Source organism: Erithacus rubecula, assembly GCF_903797595.1.
Source record: "Erithacus rubecula genome assembly, chromosome: 1".
NCBI lineage: Eukaryota > Metazoa > Chordata > Aves > Passeriformes > Muscicapidae > Erithacus > Erithacus rubecula.
Genome location: NC_136658.1, coordinates 83,632,987 through 83,654,107, shown reverse-complemented (window position 1 = coordinate 83,654,107; position 21,121 = coordinate 83,632,987). Strand labels below are relative to the sequence as shown.

Genomic DNA, 21,121 nt, shown 5'->3' with positions numbered 1-21,121 from the left:
TATCCATCATCTTTGCTGTCATGAAAAAGGATGGTGTATGAAAACAGGCTGTTTCAGTTCAAGTTAAGCTGGGACATGGGGTGGAGCCATTGCCAGGTGCCAAGTGTGAGCTGGCTCCACTTGTACCTGCAGCACGGGTACCTCCAGCACAGCTCAGGCCTGAGCCTGCTTGCATCAACTCTCATATGGATCAGCAACTTCTGCATGCCCTCACATCCCTGATAACACTCTTCAGCCTACTGGCCCACCTTCAGATGAAATGTTGTGCTCTGTCCTGTTAATATGTTCACAAATTCCAAGAGACTTCACTAACTATGGGTATACTAGGGAAATAAGAAGCTTACATTTCAGGGAAGTTTTAAGTTAATTTGGCTTGTCTAGGTTAAACTGAAGACAGACTACAACTTCTGCCTATAAACAATACATCCAGTATATACTAGTGGACAACTAACTCCTTTATTAGGATGAAGTGTGGTAACACAGAGAGAACAACATAACTAGAAACCTGAGATAGGAACCAGCTAGGCAAAGGGCAGAGGCAGCTCTTTCAACCCTGTGTTTCTCAAGCTCAAGCCTTCTAGGTGCTGTATATATACACATTGCACAGATATCTACAGCCAATGTTTGGGTCACAGACGAGGAAAAAAAAAAAGCATTTATAATCAAATACATGTGACACTCACTGTCATAAAGCTGTATCAAGGAGGCTTGAGATTAAGTCCTCTAAGAAATGAAAGGCAGCGTTTGGGCTTAAATGTTAAAAAGATTAAATGGAAATTGCCAAAGAAAATTCTCTATGAGATTGTCTCCTGCAAGTCTTCACAATTACTTTGTTAGAATGTTCTTAGCAACCTTAGGATTGTGCACTGCACTTTATATATGCAATTACACAAGCATAGCCCCTTTCTGCAGACAGAGTACAGGTTCAAGGCCATGTAACAGCTAAAGACAGTTAAAAATTCTGGTGCAAGGAGCCCTACTACCAACCAACCACAAGAACTTTGAGCTAAGTGAGAAATGGTAAAGAAAGAAATAATGGAAGTATTGCATCAATCACCACAACTTTCAAGAAAATGCAAAAGAGAGAAATGTAGGTCTCTAACTTCCTAAAAGGGCTTCTTTGGGCAATTCAGAGACAGTCAAATCTCCCACTTGAAGTGAGTTTTTATATTATTTAAAACTAGTCAAGAAATTACTCCAGCATCTTTGTAAGAACTTCACTGTAGGTCATTAAAACAAGTTTCTACCAGATGCCAGCATGTACTAAATTTCCTCTCACAGAAATGTTTTTGCATGCTTCCCATCAGACATGTCTCCTCTCTGGCATTTCCCCCTTAAGCTCCACTGTAGTTACCAAGTTTAATTTCAATAATAAGATTTCTTGGAAAAATAAGCTCATTTTCCTCTTGAACATGTAAATACAAAAATTTATCTAAGAAAAAAAGCACTAGCCTAGAATTTTCACTAGCAAATAATAGAGTGACATTCTGTTTTGCTAATGAACAGGGGAGGGAAAAAAGAAAAAAAGAAAAAAAGCAAGTCTGCAGATGAATTATTGTTATTTGTGCCTGGTATAACTCTTTTTTAAATATCATTCTATTTGTTTGGGCTGTTGGGTTTGAATATAGCATTGGATGAAAAAATCCTGAAACGCCTGAACATTATCATTTTATACTAAGATACAGCTTTCTTGTGAAATACCTTACCTATGTAGTAGCAGAACACTCAAGTCATTAATTTAATAAAAAAAGAAGAAGTCTTTTGACTGGTTAGTACCTCATCTGCTGATTAGTTTATCATCTCAATCCACCTACCAGCCTTCCATTATTTTCTTTTTAAGACAGAAACAAACAAGCACCAACACTGTCACTTTTCACTGTTTGAATTATTATCTATTCTTAGGACTAACATGGTACTGATATGGCTTCAAGGCTTCTGTAACTCCTTGCTGCCTTTTCCAGTTGCATGCAAAAATCCAACTGAAAACATTTCTGTAACATTAGGTAAGACTTTTACAAGCAACTAATCTCTGTTATTAACTGTTTAAAGTTTGTAGTCATAGCAGTGGTTTGTTGGAAAAAATCTGTAACACGGAAACTTCAACAATATTTTTATTTACACGGGTAGTCTAGGCAGAACAGATTGCTCAGGAAATGAACAACATCGAGGTTCCTGAGTGAATAAAGCAAGAGTTGAAAACAAGGACTGAAAAACAAAGTAGCAGCCTCTGACAGATTGGGTCTTTGTGGAATGGGAAATGAAGGCTGGCAACCTTGACTCAGTGTTAATCAAAGGTTTGCATTGAACTTCTCATAATATTTCAGCCTCTCAAAGCATTGATCATTTGCATGCTGAGGCTCTGCAACAGGGCATGTTCATGACCCCCTTCTGGCTGCAGACTGGATTTTCTTCCAGGGAAGGTCAAAGAGGAGGTTTAAATCCACATGACATCCCCGTGTGGGTCAGGATACAGCTTGTCGTGCAGCTAGGCTCAACAGCATGGCAAAGAATTAAATCCTTTAATATTGGAGTCACAGACGGCTCTCAGAAGTTTTATTTACACTTCTGCTCATCCCCAGAAGACTTACCTGCCTGAACTTGCTTTCCTTCCACCCTGAGGCAATGAAGGGACAATGCAGTACTAGGAGGGCATCCAGACTGCCCACATTGACAGCCTTAGGAACTACCACATACTGCAGCCTGCTTGCTACTCACCACCCTTGCCATTCAAGAACTGGTAAGTGTTGATATAACTTCTGGGATAGTCATTTCCACTCATAACCAACATCATTTGACTAGAAGAGTAACTGGTAGCAAGAGTACTGTTGGATAAAGCAAAGCTCAGTATGTCAGACAACCCACTGTAATCATGGAAAGCCGATGGAGATCGTGATTTGTATTGCCATGACATTGGGGAGGAACATGAAGTGAGGGGGAAGCCACATTTCTGGTACCCAGGAATATTTTGTACAAACCAAGTACACCTCCTATGGAGAAATGCTCTGTACAATGTGACAACAAAGAATGTAAGGTTTGACTGCAGCCCCGCTTCACAGCACTTTGAAAAACAGTAGCTAATAAAGCATAAAGTGTACCCCAATTTCATATCTTGGAGGGGATGATAATCTGACACAAAATTGCAGAGACAGATTAATGGGCTTGTTGTCCTTGGCCTCCCCAGAAGGGATACCTTTTGGTAAATTTTGTGTCCTCAGCTATGCCAAGTGTTGACCCAGGATCTTGAGGTTGTGATTGCAATAATGTTGTTAGTGCTGTATGCAGCTTCTCTACAGTTAATTAATTTATCACTGGCAATCCAAAAGGACCACAGATGTTGCAGTCAATAAATCCTGTTATTCATTAATCCAGATTCTGAATGTGACCAGACCTATAGTTCACAGACTATCTGTGAACTCAGCATTGGGTCCATAGTTGCACGTTTGCAACAAGCACCAGCTAAAGAACAGCTGGGTAATACCTGGGTTCCTGGGCTCTGAATTTGAAAGTGAATGTGCTACTAAACACAAGACTATTAACAAAGTTTTAACAATTCTATGACAACTTGATATTTTAGAATGGATTACCATAATTGAAGAAAACCATTTTCTTGGGTGTTTCAATTCAACATTCCTCATTAATCTAGAGTCATCACATCAAACTTTTGGATTTAGATAGAGAAATTATAGAAAAATCCATGGAATTGTATCACTTTTTTACACAAGACTGAAGACTGACTAATAACTTACATAAATGTTATAACATTTTCTCAAGCAACCGAATGTGATTTTCATTAAGCAATTCCTTCCACTCCTTTTTCAGTCGTATCAGTGTGAGAAACTGAAAACCTGAAAGAGTTAATGGTTCAAACATTTGGCTGAAGAGAAAAGCAGCATTACCATGTGAACTAGGTAAGGTGTAGTTAAAAAAAGAGGTTCTTGTGGAGGCAGAAGAGTACTTTTCTGGGATCCTTGCTTATCTTTAACTATTTCTAAAAACAATTTTGAGATAGCAGTGCACTTGCATCTGTCAGGGATTTGAAACCATAAGACCCCCCCAGTCTGCTTCCAAAAAGCTCAAGAATAACAAAATGCACATGGGCAAGGATTGGTTTATAAATAGCAAAACAGAGAGGGACAGGGTGTGAACCCATCATCCCTGCACTCACCATCTGCAGGAACCCGACCAGAGACAGTGCTGAAACTCTGGGTGCTGACTCAGATTTTTTTGTCTTTATTTCCCTTTCCTTCTCCCTTTCTTCCTCTTCCTAAAAGTTTAATTTGTTGTTGCCACATGTTGTCCAGAAAAGCTTAATGCACTGGCTGTTCAAAAATCACAGCTGCCACACGTTGTTCAGAAATGCTGAAGTTGCTGCTACAGACTGTCCAGCCTACCGTAAGGTTTAAGTCGTTGTTGCCTCTAGCCCAAGGATATCCCAAGTGTCAGCTGCCTCAGAGTAGGTGGCCCAGGACTGCCCTCTAGGGACCCACAATCAGAACAAGATCCCTCTCAATCTAAGAAACCTCTGTCTTTAGACAGATTGAATTTCTAAATGCAATAACAGCTATTAAAAAAAAAAAAAAAAAAAAAAACCAATACAAATAACAAATAATTAAGACAATACAAATAATCTAATTCAAAATCTGTAACACTCCTGCAGAAAGCAATTTTGCTGGTAACAACAGCAATCCTTTTCACATTAAAACATCTCTGAAAACCCTTTGTTTCCCCCCACTTTGTGTATCATAGCTAACTGCTGGTTTTGCCCACAAGGTGCTGAGAAGCCTGCTACAAGCCCTGCAGAGCTGGAGCAGTCCATCAGGACAAGGTGTGTGGGAAAGTTACTCAGTGATGCTCTTCAGATGCACTGAGCCACCTTCGCTTCTAGAGCCATTCTAGCCAAGAGAACTATCAATTTATCACCTACATTTGTGTGTTTATATGGACAAAAAAATTAAGGTGTCCTTTTTAAATGCAATTTAGAAAGTGAAGAAGGGCAGAGAAACTAACCTAGCATATTTAAACAACCAAGAAATACAAAAACTGCATTTCCCCTGCTCCTGAGGAGCCACAGCAGAAGGCTGCTCAGAATGGCACTGCTGTGCACTGTGCTGGTCCCAGAGAGCAATGCAGCAGCCTTGGGGCTGCTCTAGCTTCACCTTGCTGCAAGAAGAGTACCAGAGAGAGCAGAGCCAAGCTCACAGCCTCTGTTTGCCCAGGCAGGGTGAGGTGGTTTGTGCTAGTGTTGTACCACCACCAGATTGACTGGCAGCAGCCTGAATGAAGATCTGTTACAGCAGTCTTATTAAACCACTGAGTCACAACTGCCACTTGCCATTGACCATTCTCAGCATGCTTTAATAGAGAAATGAGGGCAAAATAAAAGCATGCTGTATGAAAAAAATATGTAGTGCCTTTATTAAATTTTAAAATGGACTCTTCCTCAAAGTGCCTTTACATAACACACATGAAAACTTAGGCATCATTTGTATAAACACATCAAAAGGAATAAATATTTTTTTAAACATATTTTGGCTCAGTAAAATAACATTTAATTCCTAAAGTTAGGGATAACAAGTAGCAGTTCTCCTTTCAATCTGTTCCAGTCAGCAGAAGTAATTAGGAGGATTGAGGTCGCTGGAACTCTGTTGGCTGGCCTGCATACTGTGAGCTGTCAAGGTGAGAGCACAAAGTCAGTGTTACACCCTAGTTCTCAGAGTACAAATACCATAATGCCAGTCTGATCTTCACACTTGATACAGGGGTCTTCTTAAATAGGAGTTTTGTGACCAAACCATACAGCTTTTGTCTTGTTTGATTTGTCTATTAATGTGAACTGTAACAATTAGCCTTGTTCAGATGCTTTCAGTAATTTCAGATGGATCTCAAGGCTCTTTGTGCCTACCAATAGACTGCCACTGAACACACACCATATTGAAAGGCAGACTGCATGAGCAGCTAAGTAAATGTGGCACTTCATGACTAGGACTGATTCTCCCCTGAAACTTCTCCTGTGACTAAAACACAGAATTAAAAAAGTACCTGCATAGGTCTGTACATACATGAGACTCATCAATAAAACATTTTAGTACCATAACAGTTTGAGTTAATCTGACATTTCAAATGCATTTTTCCCCTTCCTCTTGAAATTAAGATATTCTTATTCCATTCTGGCCAAACACATACGTAACTCACAAAGCTCAGAAGGCAATGTCTCTCAAAAGCACTGTTTCAAGTTTCCAGCACACACTGAGGAAACCAAAGTAATTTAGGTGGGAGAAAAATCTACTGTGGAAGTTTTTGTCACTTACCAGCCAGAACAGTTTTGTTTGGTTGAGTATGGAGGCATAAGAAAATTGCTTGAGCCATGAAAAAAGAAAAGCCAACACTGGAGTATGTAAATGAATAGATGAATTCTGAAGGTTGCAGAACATGATTTTTTTTCAGATAAACAAGTGGAGCTACTAGTGAGAAATCTTCTGCCTAATACTATATTAGCAACAGCCTTCAAGTAGAGCTTGGAAAGTGATGGAGTTGGACACAAAAGCAAGTTGCTTGTTTCAAGATAAAGGAGCTGCAAGAGAAAATATAGGCTGGAGTTTGAATGGGAGGAGAGCAGAAGGTGCTGCAAAAAAAAAGCTGATAGGACACAGAAATTCAGAGTTGCATGCAGCATTAACAGTCAATTCCTGAGGCTTCCCTATACAATAAGATCTCACAACCTAAAAGCATAACTTTCAAGAATAGACTGAAATTACATGGGCAATTTGGCTCTCATCTCCTGTTTCTATAAAATTAATTTTAAAAAGGTCTGATTAATTTTTTTTAATCAATCAAATAAATTCTCTGCCCCCAAAAAAGAATTTATCATTGCAAACTGCATTAGTGCCTAAAAGTCAAACATAACTTTAGACTGAAGACTTGGAGCACACAAAATACTATTAAAAATATTTTAAAATGAAAGAGAAAGGATTCAACATTTTACACAACTTCCTTTCCCTTTTGTTTGGAAAGCTGTGACTGCAGCCTCCAGCACAGCCATCTCAGATTCCTTACATATCAGAGCAGAGGGAAAGGAGAAAAGCAAGCAGCTGCAGGGGGTAACACAGGGCATCTCTCTCTCTGCCCCTTGACATGTCCTTAAGGTAAGGTGGGTGAAGTCAATCACCCTGTACCACCCCTGACAGACTTTGTGTCATTAGCCAGTTGTTCCACTTGGGTAAATAAATATATTAAGCCATTTAAGTTCTCTGGAGATTAATTTTTTTGTCTCGATACAGATTACAAAGGTGTTTTTACAACATCTGCATGTAGCAAGTGAATAAAAATGGCATTGATCTTTCAAATGTAAAAAAGATCAGAGAAGAGTATTTAAGGTTCAACATGAACAAAAGATTCAACAGCACTTTTGGAGGGCTGGGATTATTTCTTACCTTTTTTCCTGGACGATAACACACTGATGCAATAACACAGGGGGATTTATCTTTCCTCAAACTGAACAAGGCAAATAACAAACTTGTAACAAAGAAAAGGTTTGTGCCATTTCATTAAAAAAGAAACTAACATTTACTGGCAGCAGCCATTACGTAGTATCATAACCATAATTAGTGTAATTCCCTTCATATTGAAACGGAAAAAAAAATTTCTTCATCAGTTTCAATTTTTTGATAGTTTTTTGTCTTCTTTTTAATACAAGGGAATTTCACAGAATCATTCTTGGAAACGTACTTATATACTTCCTACATGTGCTACTGATGATATTTCAAAGTCTTCTGTTGATCCAGCCAGAAGTAAAAAAAGATTCCTATCTGTAGATGAAGCTGTAGTACCTTCACTCCAGTAAATTTGGATGAGATTGCACAAAACAGATCCACGTAACCTTCAGTCAATCCATCAGCAATTGCGTGAACTGATCCAGTCTTTAAGTGTCATTTCTCATTTGTTATTTAAGGCAAATTCAAGTCTTTTGGTAACAAATGCAATTCTGACAAAGAGCCATTTTTTCTGGATGGCATCTGGTAGCGCACTTTCTTCCAGAATCTGGTTCCTGCTGAGTGAGACCTTTCTGAGAAGTCCCCTTTCCATCGGATAGCCCCGTGCTTCTGCTTAATATATCTGATGGATTCTGGCATGGTTGCATAATCTTGTATTTTTTCAAGTTCAATGAGAATTACTTTAATGCCATCTTGGATAAGAGCACTATGCATGGCTAGCTGCTTTTCAGACTCATCTTCCAGAACGGTGTAACAGGAGGGATCTGGTACTAAAACAATTATCACTCTCCTACTTTGACGGATTTTTTCATCAGCAACGCTGATCACAGCTGTAGAGTAAAGGTTGTGAAAAATTAAGGTTGTACATTTCTGTTACCAGTATTCTGAAGCTGGTTCATTAACTGATATTTAAACCAACACAAAATACACAAAAATTACATCAAAATAGGGAGAGGATGTGAGCATGCAAGCAGTTACCTTGGGTTAGCCAGCCACAGAGATCTGGCCAATGCAACACAATCTGACCCCATCAGATTCTGTCTATATCCTTTTTGTGCAGAAACAGAGAAGAGGTACCAACTATCAACTTGGTAATGCCATTTTATTACCATTATAGGTACAAATAAAAAAGAATTAAAAAATAAGGTTCAGAACCACAGGATCTTTTTATCTTAAACAGTCTGTTCTGATATGTTCAATGGGTTTTGTTACATGTAAGTGGAACGGAAAAAAGTTTTCCCCCACCAATGGCATTCCAGTCATTTAACTCACAAACAGTGAAATATAGTAAATACCACACAAAAACTCCATGGCTAAACCCTGAGAACAGACTATTGAATTTTTTTAAGCTGGAAAAATTAAGCAGCACTTTAGATTCCACTTCTCAGGGAACCCTTCCTTCTCTATCAAAATCCTTCAACTGTAAAAAAAAAAAAAAAAACCCACAAAAAATCCCCCCCAAAAAAAACCCAAAAAAACCAAAACACACTAACTTACCTTCTCCTGGTAAATCATCTCTCCCAAGTATGAAGAGGTTATATCCACACTGTCTTTCTAAGACTTCTGGCAGTATCTTCAGAGCAAAAATATCTGATGAAGACAAGCAGCTTTCTCTGTTCTTTGGATACAGAACATAAGCATCATAGATCTTCTCATCTGAAACTAAGGAGTAAACAACAGAATTTCTGTGAAATTGAATTCTAAAGATAAAAGAGCAAGCAAGCAAACTTAAAATTACAGTTGCCATATAACTCATGGGTGATGTTGCAACCTGGAGTTTCAAACCACAGCAACCACTTAGAGATGACAACAAAAAGTAAGTCAAATTTCAAGATCCAAATTGTTCTAGATACTTTGGATAAAACTTTTCAGAAAGATGTAATTTAAAAGACTTCCAAGAAAATCTAAGAGAATATCAGTACCTCTGGAAGACACATGGCTAGAGAAACAGAAAGTATCTCCTCTCAAATGTTTGGAAATCACCCATACTTCAGCATACTCTCATAGACAACATCCCTATCAACATTTTTTTTTTTTTAATGCCACGAAAGCAAAATTTCCAGAAAGTAAAATAAGCGTGTCTTTAAATAGAAAACAAACCAAAATTATATTTTTCCTGTTTCATCTATGGAAAATAAAAACCACTTAACAATTCTAATGTATTATCGCTTTCTGTAACAACAGTAATTAAAAGTAATCTGAAAAACTGCTGTCAGAACAGTATTCAAACCACTGGGGTGGGTCTTCAGGAAAAGCAGTGATACTTCTGGATTCCTGGAAAGTTGCTGATTTTTTCCCCTTTAGATTGCTTTTGTCATCTGAACTAATTCTAAACATCCTAAAACCAGTATTATCCTTTCAAAAACCCCAAGGAAGGCCAATCATGATCCATGATAGTAACAAACTGCTTTGCAAGTAAAGGTGGAAGTTCAAAACCACACTCAACACTGTTACATAAATATACCTTTTTTCCCCAGGAAAGGATGGCAGGAGTCCCGATACCAAAGCACAATATCAATTTTGAAGATCTTGTAGATAAAGAGAGTAAAAAATACCAAAAATACCAAGGAAACTCCTCCTCCAATTAAGTATCCCTGAATGTTTCGAGCTGCAGCAACATAGAATAAGAAAGAAAACAAATAAAGTACAACTATAAACTAAAATCAGGGAAAGACAAGAATTGTTCTAAATATTTTAAGCATTAAAATATTTTTGTTTTAAAAGGAGTGAAAGAACAGGACAAAATGTTTTATGTATGCTTTCTGCCATTACTGTTATCTGATAAGCCTACTTCTGTCTTTCAGAGAAAATCACAATATGGTAAATGAGGCTACTCTTCAGCTAAAACAACAAAATAAAATATCGACATATAACCCAGCAGAGCAGTAGAGTGAGAATTCTTGTACAATCAGTCAGAAAGCAAGGAAGTCAAAGGTGGGGAGGTGATTTCCCGACCTGCTAATCTCCCCAGACCAACTAGCTTTCCATTGTCTCTGCCCCTTCAATGACCTGTCAATGAACCTGCTCATTTACTGTCCTTAAAACAAACACCCTCCACAAACTGCACTTTCTAGTCAATGCATTAAAGAACTTCTGAGGCTAAATCCTACCCTGATAATCTTATGAAGAAATTATAGTTATGTAGCAAGTTAGAGCTCATATCCACTTTCAGTCCAAAAATAATGAATGAGAGAAGAACAAAGCAAATTAAAAGCCCTATTTTCTTTCATTTTGCTAAGAATGTGACAAATTCACAAAGAAAGGTACTGAGATGCACTGTCCATTTTGTATAAAAGTACCTCACACAGCTTTAACTCTAGGTAGGGCATTGTAAAACTAAACTGAGAAGTAAGTCAATGATCACCATTTTATCAAGAAGAGATCTCTTACCCGGGTATTCCAATTTGATGTAGGCTGTAAATTGTTGAGAACCATATATGAAGTGGCAGAAGAATTTATGAGCATAGTCCTTTACTTTCACTTTTGAAATGTTAAATTTTGTTCCAGATACAGCAAGTCCATGAGGCAACCCCTCTCTGTCATTAACAAAAGGTAAAAGCGAAACATCTGTACATATCTGAATATCCATGCTGAATATAAGACAGATTCATCTATCCACAAATACAAAAACATTAAATATTTTATCTCTATAAACCTAAGAAGCTAAATAAAATATAAATATACCCCTCTAATTAAAAATTTCATTAACTAAAAACATACTGGGCTTAGTTGCTTTAGGGTTTTTTTTGGGTTGGGTTTGTTGGATTTTCTCCCCAGAGCTGGACAGAGTGCACCATTAGCAGTTTTGCAGGTGACACAAAGTTCAAAGGGAAATCTGTTGCAACAGCCAGCATCCATAGGAACCTTGACAGGATGGACAAATGAAAAAAGCACCTCATGAAGTTCAAAGCAAAATGCAAATCCTGCATATAAGGAGTAATAACCAGATCCCAGACATCCTGGATTGCCTTAGGAAATACACTGCCAGAGGTAAGGGAAATGATCCTTTACTTCTGCTCAACACTGGTGAGGTCACACCTGGAGGAGTGGGGCCAGCTTTGGGCTACCTAATACAAGAGATGGATGAATTTGCAGGAGCAAGATGTGGCAGTGGTGTGAGATAAGGAACTGGATCATCCATCACACAGGAGAGCAGGGACTGCTCATCCTGGAGAAGAGAAGGCTCAGGGGCAGGGCATGGATCTCAGCAATGTGTGCAAATAGCTGATAGGAGGAAGGAGTGGAGTAGAGGAAGCCAGGCTCCTTTCAGTAGTGCCCACTGACTGGACAAGAGGCTATTAACACAAATTGAATCACTTTCCATCTGAAATTCCACCTGAACACTTTTTTACTTCACAGCAGTCAAACATTGGAGCTTAAATGTCCTGCAACAAGCATTTCTGCCTTGTGTTCTTGAGGATTAGCAGCTGTGTCTGTACTTAAAAAAGGACCATTTTCACAAGTAAAAATAAATTGGGCAACTTTTTATTTTGGAATAATCTATCTTTCCCATATTAATGATAGAGGACAGGCTTTAACATACTAGTAAAAAAAGAAATCATGTAAGAAAAAAATGTATAAGCAAGCATTACAAAATGGTATTTTCAAAATAGCATTATAAAAATCTACATGATTGCTTCACTCCATTTGTATCAGACACAGTATTTATAATAAAATGTTATTCTTTTGAAACCAAGTAATAAGAATATACTGTGTTTGACACAGACTTCCAGTTAGCCTTTCCATGACTATTGGCATTTGACTAGTAGTCTACTTTATAGGGAATTCATTGTAAATTACTGCAGTTTACTTCACCTACAAATTCAATTATAAGGATACTTACTCATAAAACTGCTCCCTGTAGGTTTTGTCAAAGATATCAACATCCTCATCATTAACTTGCCAGAATGGAATTAAGCTATTTATGCCACTTGATACGTTACATTCCATAACTATATGAGAGCCTACAAAAAAAAAAAAAAAAAAACACAGCAACTGAAGGTCTTGTAATAGGAGCAGAATCAAGTAATGGGGGAACAGCTGGGTAAAGGAGGGATATAAAAGAAATCTCCTTACCTTATGAAAAGCAAAGTCCTTAAAACTCATCAATTTGTATTCCAAATTTGGGTGTCTACAATCTGGATATAAATTCCACCCTCAGTGTAGGTGTTTAAATGTTTACATCTACACACAAGCTAGGTGTCTAAGCTAGTAACAGAGTTCATCTCTGCTGAAGTCCACATACATTAAAGTAGATGCCTTAACTGAAGACTCTCAGACTCCACTGAAAGTTCTCCAGGGCTCAAATCAGTTGCACATACACCTATGGTGACATCTGAGATGCTCTCCCGCATCCAAGGTATCCATATGGAGTGTCAGACAGGACTCTAGATCTTCAAGAACACCACACTGCTAGATAGCCAGACCACCCAAAACAGCACTCAATGTGTAGGCAACTGAATCGAGCCCTTGTTGATACTGGCCTGAGTTAAGGATCTCTAATCATGTGCACACACCCATGTGCAGACAACTAATCTGGGAGCTGAATCTCATTCTTAGTGACCATGCGTATCTGTAGTCCAAATCAGGGTCTTTTTTTTGCCAACACTCTCCACTGGGATGGTTTCTGAATATTATCACACTTTATTTCCAGAGCAAGCTCACCTGTCACTCAGCTCCTTTGCAACCAAGAGTCCAGATCTTACAGAACACCTCAGTATTAAGCAAGCCAATTTGAAAAATATATTTATTGCCAGTGTACCTCAGCAAGCTCCATGTACAGGAAGGTAAGCAGCTTTCTTGGATTCCTTTCCTTCTGTATTTTACCCATGGAAGTTAGGATTTGATAGGAGAAGGTGAGCTCTCTCAGCTGGCCTATGTAAAGATCTTAGTCTTTCATTTCCTAGGACTGCATCAGATCTAGATGCTTCCACCAAGGGATGGTCTCTAACAAAAGTATGGAATAAACCTTTAGCTCACATGGAAAGCAGTTACTTGAACAAGAGTTCGCACAGAAATCAAAGATGCTCCCCGATCTCTTCCCTCACATCCTTCCACCACAACAATTAATTTTTTTAAGATGTGGTTTAGTACATTGCCCAATTATTGGAAAAAAAAAAAACAAAAAAAAACCAAAAAAAAAAAACAAAAACCCAAAACCTTTCAAGTGTTCCATGCCCTCCATGTCCACACATTCATGAATGTACTGTTAAGTTTCTACACTACCTTCTCCTGCCACTTCTCATTCAAAAATCATACGGGTGTTTCCACACAGGTGCTCATGCAGCTGCTTAGAGATTCTGGCCCACAGCCAGACAGGTAGTAGGAGGATTTATTTTTTTTCCTCAGAGAAAACTGAATATTTGAATGGCATCATTTTAAAACAAACAAAAACAAATTTCACCAAATTCCTTTAAAAAGTGTCCCCCCCATGTGCCCCTGTAATAGGGAATAATTTGTAGATCTCAGTAGTCACAATAAACCAACCCACTTTGTGGCTGGAGTCTCCTCTTAGTCTCACCTGTGGCTATTACCCTAATGTCTGTAAGGCAAGCAAGGTTTGCTCATCCTAGGTGGTCCAAAGCGTCCAACAATACACACAGCACAACTTTTAATTAATGCTAGGTCCAAGCCATAACAAATATGGACCATATTCTACAATAAGGAATTTAAATAAGTTGGCCCATAGCATGAATTAAATGAGAAGTCATAACTACCAGTTAAAACTGGGAATGAGACTTACATGATACTTTAATGGATGGAAGATACAGTATACAGGGAAGCCCAACTGTAACATTATTTCATTTCTTTCATAGTTACAATTACAAAGAAAAAGGCAAGCTTTCACACAAAGATTAGGGTTATGTGAGGTAATATAATTGCCATGGAAAGTCTCCCTGTTTTATTCCAAGATCTATTAAATTTCCTTAATTGTGAAAGAACCAAAGGTTTTTCATTGTTGGTAATGAAGACAGAGAAGTTGTAGTTACTAGAAAAGTAATACCAGCTCAGAGGGTGCTGAGTGATTCTAGACTATTTCAACAGAATTAAATAACCATCTGAAGACCACAGGACTATAAGCCTTTAAAATAATACTTTTTGTATCAGATCCTGAATATTCTCAGTTTAAAACAAACCCTTCTGAACTTTGGAGGAACATAATTTCTATTAAAGCTCATTTCCAATTCTGATCAAAATCTACCAATCCTCACCAGAACCTGGCAACTTCAGAGTAAGTTACCTTTAACAGGCTATTGAGGCAAAAAGAAAAACAAAGAACAAAACAAAAAATGCACCAAAACCCCACAAGCCCCGAAACACACATACGCAAAACCCACCAGTGTTTCAGTGCTGTCCAGTTTAATACCATATATTGAAAGTTAGAGTTTGGGACAGACAAAAATGTCTCACATAATACAAAAAGAAACATAAAGCTTTAACAGGAGAATAAAACACCTGTTACACACAATATTTACAAGCCCACTGGCAGAAAAAGCAGCAGCAAAAGTAGCTGTGTTATGTGGATTCCATCAGGGTGACGCACATAAAAAAAATCCACAATGCTCTGGCCTCACCTCCCATGTGGTAGCAGAGTCCAAATGCAACCTTTGCTCAGAGTTTCTCTAATGATCTAATTCCTCAGAAAATTACAAAACTTTCTGGTACTAGGAAAGTCTAGTAAATAGCCAATCACACTTCTCCAAAATCAGTTAATGCCCTTTTAAATCAAATATTTTGTTTGAAACCACCCCCTTTGGTAGAAAATTATTTAAAAAAATATAGTTCAAGCAACTGCAATCTCATTCTTCTGGACTTTGACAGTGGAACACAACTCTGTCTGATATGTGGTACACTTTAAATGTGTAACTTTGCTTAGGAAAAGACTGCAATACCATATACTTGGCACAGAGAATGACAGAATAACTGAGGTTAAAGAGAGGCCTTCAATCCAATTCCTGCTCAAAGTATGGCCTGATTCTGAGGTCAGACCAGGCTGCTGAGAGATTTATTCAGTCAGGTTCTAAAACCTCTAAAGACAGACACCACAATTTTTCTGGGCAGCCTGCTGCACTGCCCAACTGTCCTCCCTGTGACAAAGTTATACTTTATACACAAAATCTATTATTTAAGAAATTTGCAACCTGGGATATGCATCAACTAATAGCTGTTTCACTAAAGATTAATATTGAAAATCTAAATTGCCCTAAAACAAGGAATAAATCCAGGCCACAGAGAGGGAAGGGATACAGGAAACTTACAGGAAGAGAAAGAGCTACTGAACTGGTCAACTGCTAACTATCCTACAGTGCTATGTGTACATAAACCATATTTCCACAGACACTGATGACACATCATGACACGAACACCAAGAAGAGGTAAAAAGGACAGATAGCAATAATAGAAAATAAAGAAATAAATGACAAGTAAATACATGCATCCCACACAACACTGCTGGTGAAGAGACTCCAGTCTTAAGCACAGTTACATCCTCCTACAAATTACTGGTGGGAATCATATTCTATTTTCTATCCTCTGTCTTCCACATATTCTCAATCCACATGCTTATCTCCCAGTCTGTGAAACTGTTCACATATAATTTCACAAGGACCAGGAGTTTATTTGTTTCACTTAAAGTTAATGATGTCTTAAATAGTCACTACTTACCAAGCTCTACTTCAATTGTATTGTTCCTCGGATAAATAAACTCTGGTTGCATCTGCAGTGGTTTTTCTAAAGGAAACAAAGAAAAATAATACCTTCAGACAGGAAAAGATCCACAAATTGGTTGAACTGACAAAAGTTTTGGTTTTACAGTGGGTTTGGTTTTATCGTTCGGTATTACTGTAGTGCCATAATTACTAAAAGTTTCAAATTTACAACAGAAATGTCTCATAAGATATTTTCTCTAATCTCTCCATGTTATTCTATTTCAGCTCCCAAGTTAACAAAGAAAAACATACCTTTAAAATGCTTTTAAAAAAAATCTCACATTTGCTAGCAGCAGATATGAAAGTGACACAAAACCAGAAAACAAAGACAAAACCAAAAAACAGTTAACTTTTCCAGAGATGGGTAAGGAAGAGAAAAGTGATTGTATCAATGACCTCCTAGATAGGGGGAATATTTTTTTAAGTAAAAGTTTAAACAAACACATACTTAAACTAGGCTGGAATTGTACCATTCTGCATGATGTGTAGATTGGTTGCCAACAACTTACTGTTCTTACATGACCTATATAAAGTCAAAATTTGGTTTAACCTAAAAAGATGGACCTGCTGTCTCCAGCCAGCTATTCTGATAGGACTACTATCATGTTACTAGTCAGGTCACCAGCAACATTGCCCACAAAGACATAATCACAATAGTAAGAGTAATAAATGACATTACCAGCAGAGTGAGACAGCAGAAAAGCACAACCAAGTGCCAACAGTGAGCCAATCCTTTTCAGAGGAAGATTTATTAACTTTATATTATTTATACAGCTTGTTGCATCTCCTTTCCCATCAACAGAGAAGCAAGTTCACCAACAGGGCTTCAAGCAGGTCACTTGCTGTGACAGTCTCAGAAAAAAAAGCTTCTATTTATAAATCTATTTACTTTAATGGTGCACTATTTGTTTTGGCAAAAGCAATACCTCCACTCCAGGAATCACTGCTTTCTTCTAATTCTCATTCCTGACCCTGCATTATTCATTTCCTCATGACAATTCTTCCTCAAAAGCAATGCTGAATGGTAGCAACATGCCTCACTGTCTTTCAATTTTATGTTCAGGAATAAATTAAAGAAAACTTACAATTCTAATTTCACAGAGCTGAAAAGCAACATGCCAAATATCTTATGCATGCACACAAATGTTTAAAGCAGAGTCAAAAAGAGAATAACCTCATGCACTCACCTTTAACCTCTAGACTTATGGTTCTTGAAACATTGTACTGTTTTCCCATATATGTGTATACCATATGGCACGTGTAGTTTCCTCTGTCTTGCACTGTCACATTACGAATCAAGACAGCATTTTCACCCTCTGCCAAAAGAAGCCTCTTGTCTTCAAGAAATCCAGGTTTGCACTCCTAAACACAAAAGTACCTGTGACTTAAAGGGAACTAAAACAATCTGACAAATCAGTTACTGTACTCTACTGATGATTAAAATATTTGGCAAATACTGAACTTCTTTGAAAGCTGTGACCTGGATTCTTTTCCAAGCATCACTACAGTCTAAAAAAGTCTGATGATATCTTGCTCCATTTTTACTTCTTAAAAACAAAAAAAAAAAAATCAAATCACTGCAGCTAACCTTTTCTGTTTTCAAACACTGTACTTTAGTTCACAGCCTTCATTAATAGCTTGACAGTTTTCTATCTCAGGTGTAGTAGAAGTTTTTACACATGCAGCAGAGTTTATGAGAATACATGCCTGCACCCCTACTTCTCTGTGATCAAAGAGCTGCTGTACCAGTGCCTTGTGCTGTTTGGGTGTATCCCCGTTTCTGTGGCAATGCACATTCAGGGAAAAAACTTCTTTCTCTTCCTTGACCTACAAGCAGTGGAGAATCTCTTCACCTCAAAAGATGTATAGGTGCTGCACCAAGGTTATTTAGCATTGTACCTGTTTTATCACCAGCATCAGAATTAGGAGTTGAACTGTTTAGAATTTTACCTTACCACAGATAAAATACAGGTTTTCAAGCTTGCACAGTCAACAGAGCATTTTAATAGAACCAAAACAAGCAGCATAAGAATACCACAGCATGGTCAACAGTGCCTAATATTCTGAGAAACTGAAATAATTAGGCAAAGCCTTCTACTTACAGAAACATACAAGTTTTAAAACTTATTATCCACATAAAATAATCAAAGGATAAACCAGAATTTCACAAATCTTATTCACTCTCATGCCTTACACAAACTGTAGAGAAAATAAACCTTCTCTTCCAAAAGCTGCTTTTCACAGTTACTTCCTAAGACATTTTAAATAACATCTTGTATCTTGTATATATGAGATATATATGTTCAGTACCTTATACCAATGTACTTCAGGCTGATTATTGTCTTCATCTTTAAATTGTTCTAGATCAGGACATATAATCTTTCCAGTATTCGTGCTCGTCACTTTTTGTTCAAACTTCATTTTTCCATTAAAACACAAACTATTATCATTCTTAAAAACTGTTAAGTTTATAGTTTTTTTGTTAGAGTGGTTAAGGCTCCTGTAATTAAAACAGTAAACAAGTCAGGTCATTAACAGTAAGGTTCATTATTTCCAGCAAGTCAGGACTTCAGCATCTCCACCAGCCTTGCCTCTATAACACCCCTGCTATATTCCCTTAATTCGGAAACACTATCCTCAGCCTCTGTTCCAGGTGAAGAGATGGGAATAAGCTCTGAGTCGGTGCTGTGAGCAGAAATGGAGTTTGCTCTGGACTCATGAGAGGGGATGTTAGGATTTCTCAGAGCTGTAGCTGAGGCTTAAGTGTCTGATGCACAGTTAATATGACTGAACCTTAGCAAGATTTTTGTTCCACTGATATTATGTAAGCCAAGGATGTGAGCTGCCCACAGGAACACATCTTATACCTCGAGTAACTAAAACCATAGCAGGAAAGGCTAAATTAAAATTATGCAGCTGGGTAGTTTTGAAAGGATTACACGTTATTACATCATTACATTATTCTGACTTCCAATTTGGAAATTAATTTAGGGCCACCTGAAAAGCCTGTATTGGCTGTTCTCAGTGTGTTGTGGCAACACCATGACAAAAGGAACATTTTATGTATGTCTTCCCAAAACTAATTTCCTGTTCAGCACACAGTGAATTTCAAACATTGTAAAAAAGATTTAGCAACCTAAGTAGTGAAGTCCAGTGCACTAATCTTAGCTATTGATCTAGCAAGAGCTTTAAAGTACTAAGAAAGCTAGATATAGATTCTTTTCAAATAAACTGTTCCTTTTTAGTTCTCTGTGTACAGATCATTTGAGTAGTATTAGAGACACATTATGTTCAGTCTCTAAAGCTGTCTAGCACACTGCTTTGCTCTTTTAATGTATTCTCTTTTTTGACCAGCAATACATGGTAATATTTTAAAATTAATCATTAAACTGTTTTCAGCCTTTTAACTTGTAGATTTCTAGTAAGAGTTCCATAAAGTTGCTAAGCTCTCCAGAAAGTCCATGTGGTGATTAAAATGCACAGCTTGCCCCTCTTAGAACCTTCTTACATTTAGCCTTGTCCTATGAAGAAACCAGTGTTCTTTTGTTCTGTCAGTATCAAACAGCAATTTTGCAATTGCCATAACAGGAAAAGCCAAAGAAGTTAAGGCATTTTCCTGTTTCCTTACACTTCATCCAAAACAAACAAAGCAAACAACCACCCACAGACCATTTTTAGTATGGTCATGTTTTAAGATAAAGAGAGCCTTTTGTATGAACCACTTCTGCAGTGCTAAATGTGTGGAATAGCAGTGAAACACAGGCATCATGCAGAAACAAAAAGCGTGGTCAAAGCAGTGCTTTCAACTGATCTAAGCATTCCAGCTAAAACAAGTTTTGTACACTCAAGTTCCACAAATTAATTATCACACTTGCAAGCACTAGCAATCTACTTGTTTCCTTCCTTCCTTACCTTACATTGCATTCATAAAGTCCAGAATCTTCCAGCATTGCAGGAATAAACCAAAGTAAATCTTCTCGCTGGTGGATCCTGGCATCTCTCTCTGTGGTCACTGGTGTAGCACTACCATTTTTATACCATGTCAAATTGTAATCAGAGTGAAGCACTGGCAATGTAATTATTGGGCAAGTAATAGCTATAGGCTCTCCAACAAGCACAAAGTAATTACAAATGACACACCCTTCTGCTAAAAAAAAAAAAAAAAAAAAAAAAAAAGAAAAAAACAAGTATCAATGCTTTAAATTTGTGTTCTTTTATGCTTACAAAGTATTAATACCCATTCCAAGTTACACAGAGTTAGAAAAACTTTCTGCAACAATTTACCATTAAAACATTACAAGGCTATTATTTTTTGTTGTTACTACCTTCTGGTTGAGAACATCAACACATATTTTACAAGCTTAAGGCCCAACTTCCCTTTGTTAAACCAGCAAAAAGCACATGCAAATCAAACAGCCTCACTGCAAACCAGAGCATAAGAAGATCCATGGGATTCATCAGGCAGCTCCAAGCTTCCCAACTTACCTGTTGTGTCCTTGTTATTTAACTATGCTAGTACTTTAGCAGAATTGCCAGATTCTCAAAGTAAATACTATCTATGTAAAGCACAGTGCAAACAGCAGCAGTGCAGAGCTCTTGACTGTGTTCTGCTACTATGACTGGAGGACAAAAAACAAATCAGAAAAAAAAATTTGGAGGAAAAAAGTATTTAGATTAAGAAGTCTTGACTTCAATGTATTATTTCCTTCCTGCATTTGCACCTTTAACCAGAAGGCCCATAATTCAGAAGTAAGAAAAGGCCAATGTAAACATAGTTTTTATAATTATGCCTGTGTGACAAGTTGGCACAATCATGCAGCCTAGCAAGCATTTCTTTCAACATCAGTCAAAAAAAATCAGAGAAAAAAGGACAGATATTGCAAAAAGTTATCAAGAGCCCAAATATGCAACCAAAAACCTACT

General features: G+C 37.6%; 1 protein-coding gene and 1 long non-coding RNA gene across 4 annotated transcripts in view; one reads left to right on the top strand and one right to left on the bottom strand.

The window, feature by feature from the left end:
* The window catches only part of LOC306798163 (uncharacterized protein), a 42,794-nt gene that overhangs the window by 17,044 nt on the left and 4,629 nt on the right, over window positions 1–21,121 (bottom strand). Inside the window, exons 5-13 of the mRNA XM_079298070.1 lie at window positions 20,111–20,345; window positions 18,509–18,698; window positions 17,386–17,560; window positions 16,155–16,220; window positions 12,334–12,454; window positions 10,881–11,026; window positions 9,955–10,098; window positions 8,988–9,152; window positions 7,945–8,320 (exon numbers count right to left, since the gene is read on the bottom strand). Of these exons, the coding sequence (XP_079154196.1) occupies window positions 7,945–8,320; window positions 8,988–9,152; window positions 9,955–10,098; window positions 10,881–11,026; window positions 12,334–12,454; window positions 16,155–16,220; window positions 17,386–17,560; window positions 18,509–18,698; window positions 20,111–20,345 (1,618 nt within the window). The remainder of the gene's footprint in view (window positions 1–7,944; window positions 8,321–8,987; window positions 9,153–9,954; window positions 10,099–10,880; window positions 11,027–12,333; window positions 12,455–16,154; window positions 16,221–17,385; window positions 17,561–18,508; window positions 18,699–20,110; window positions 20,346–21,121) is intronic.
* LOC306806243 lies at window positions 1,555–7,556 on the top strand. Of its 3 annotated transcripts, XR_013775432.1 has the most exons (3): window positions 1,555–2,737; window positions 3,820–3,908; window positions 4,747–7,556. It is a non-coding gene; the product is annotated as an uncharacterized lncRNA (long non-coding RNA). The 3 variants fall into 3 exon arrangements; XR_013775433.1 differs by having other exon boundaries at window positions 1,555–3,908; window positions 4,771–7,556; XR_013775434.1 differs by having other exon boundaries at window positions 1,555–3,908.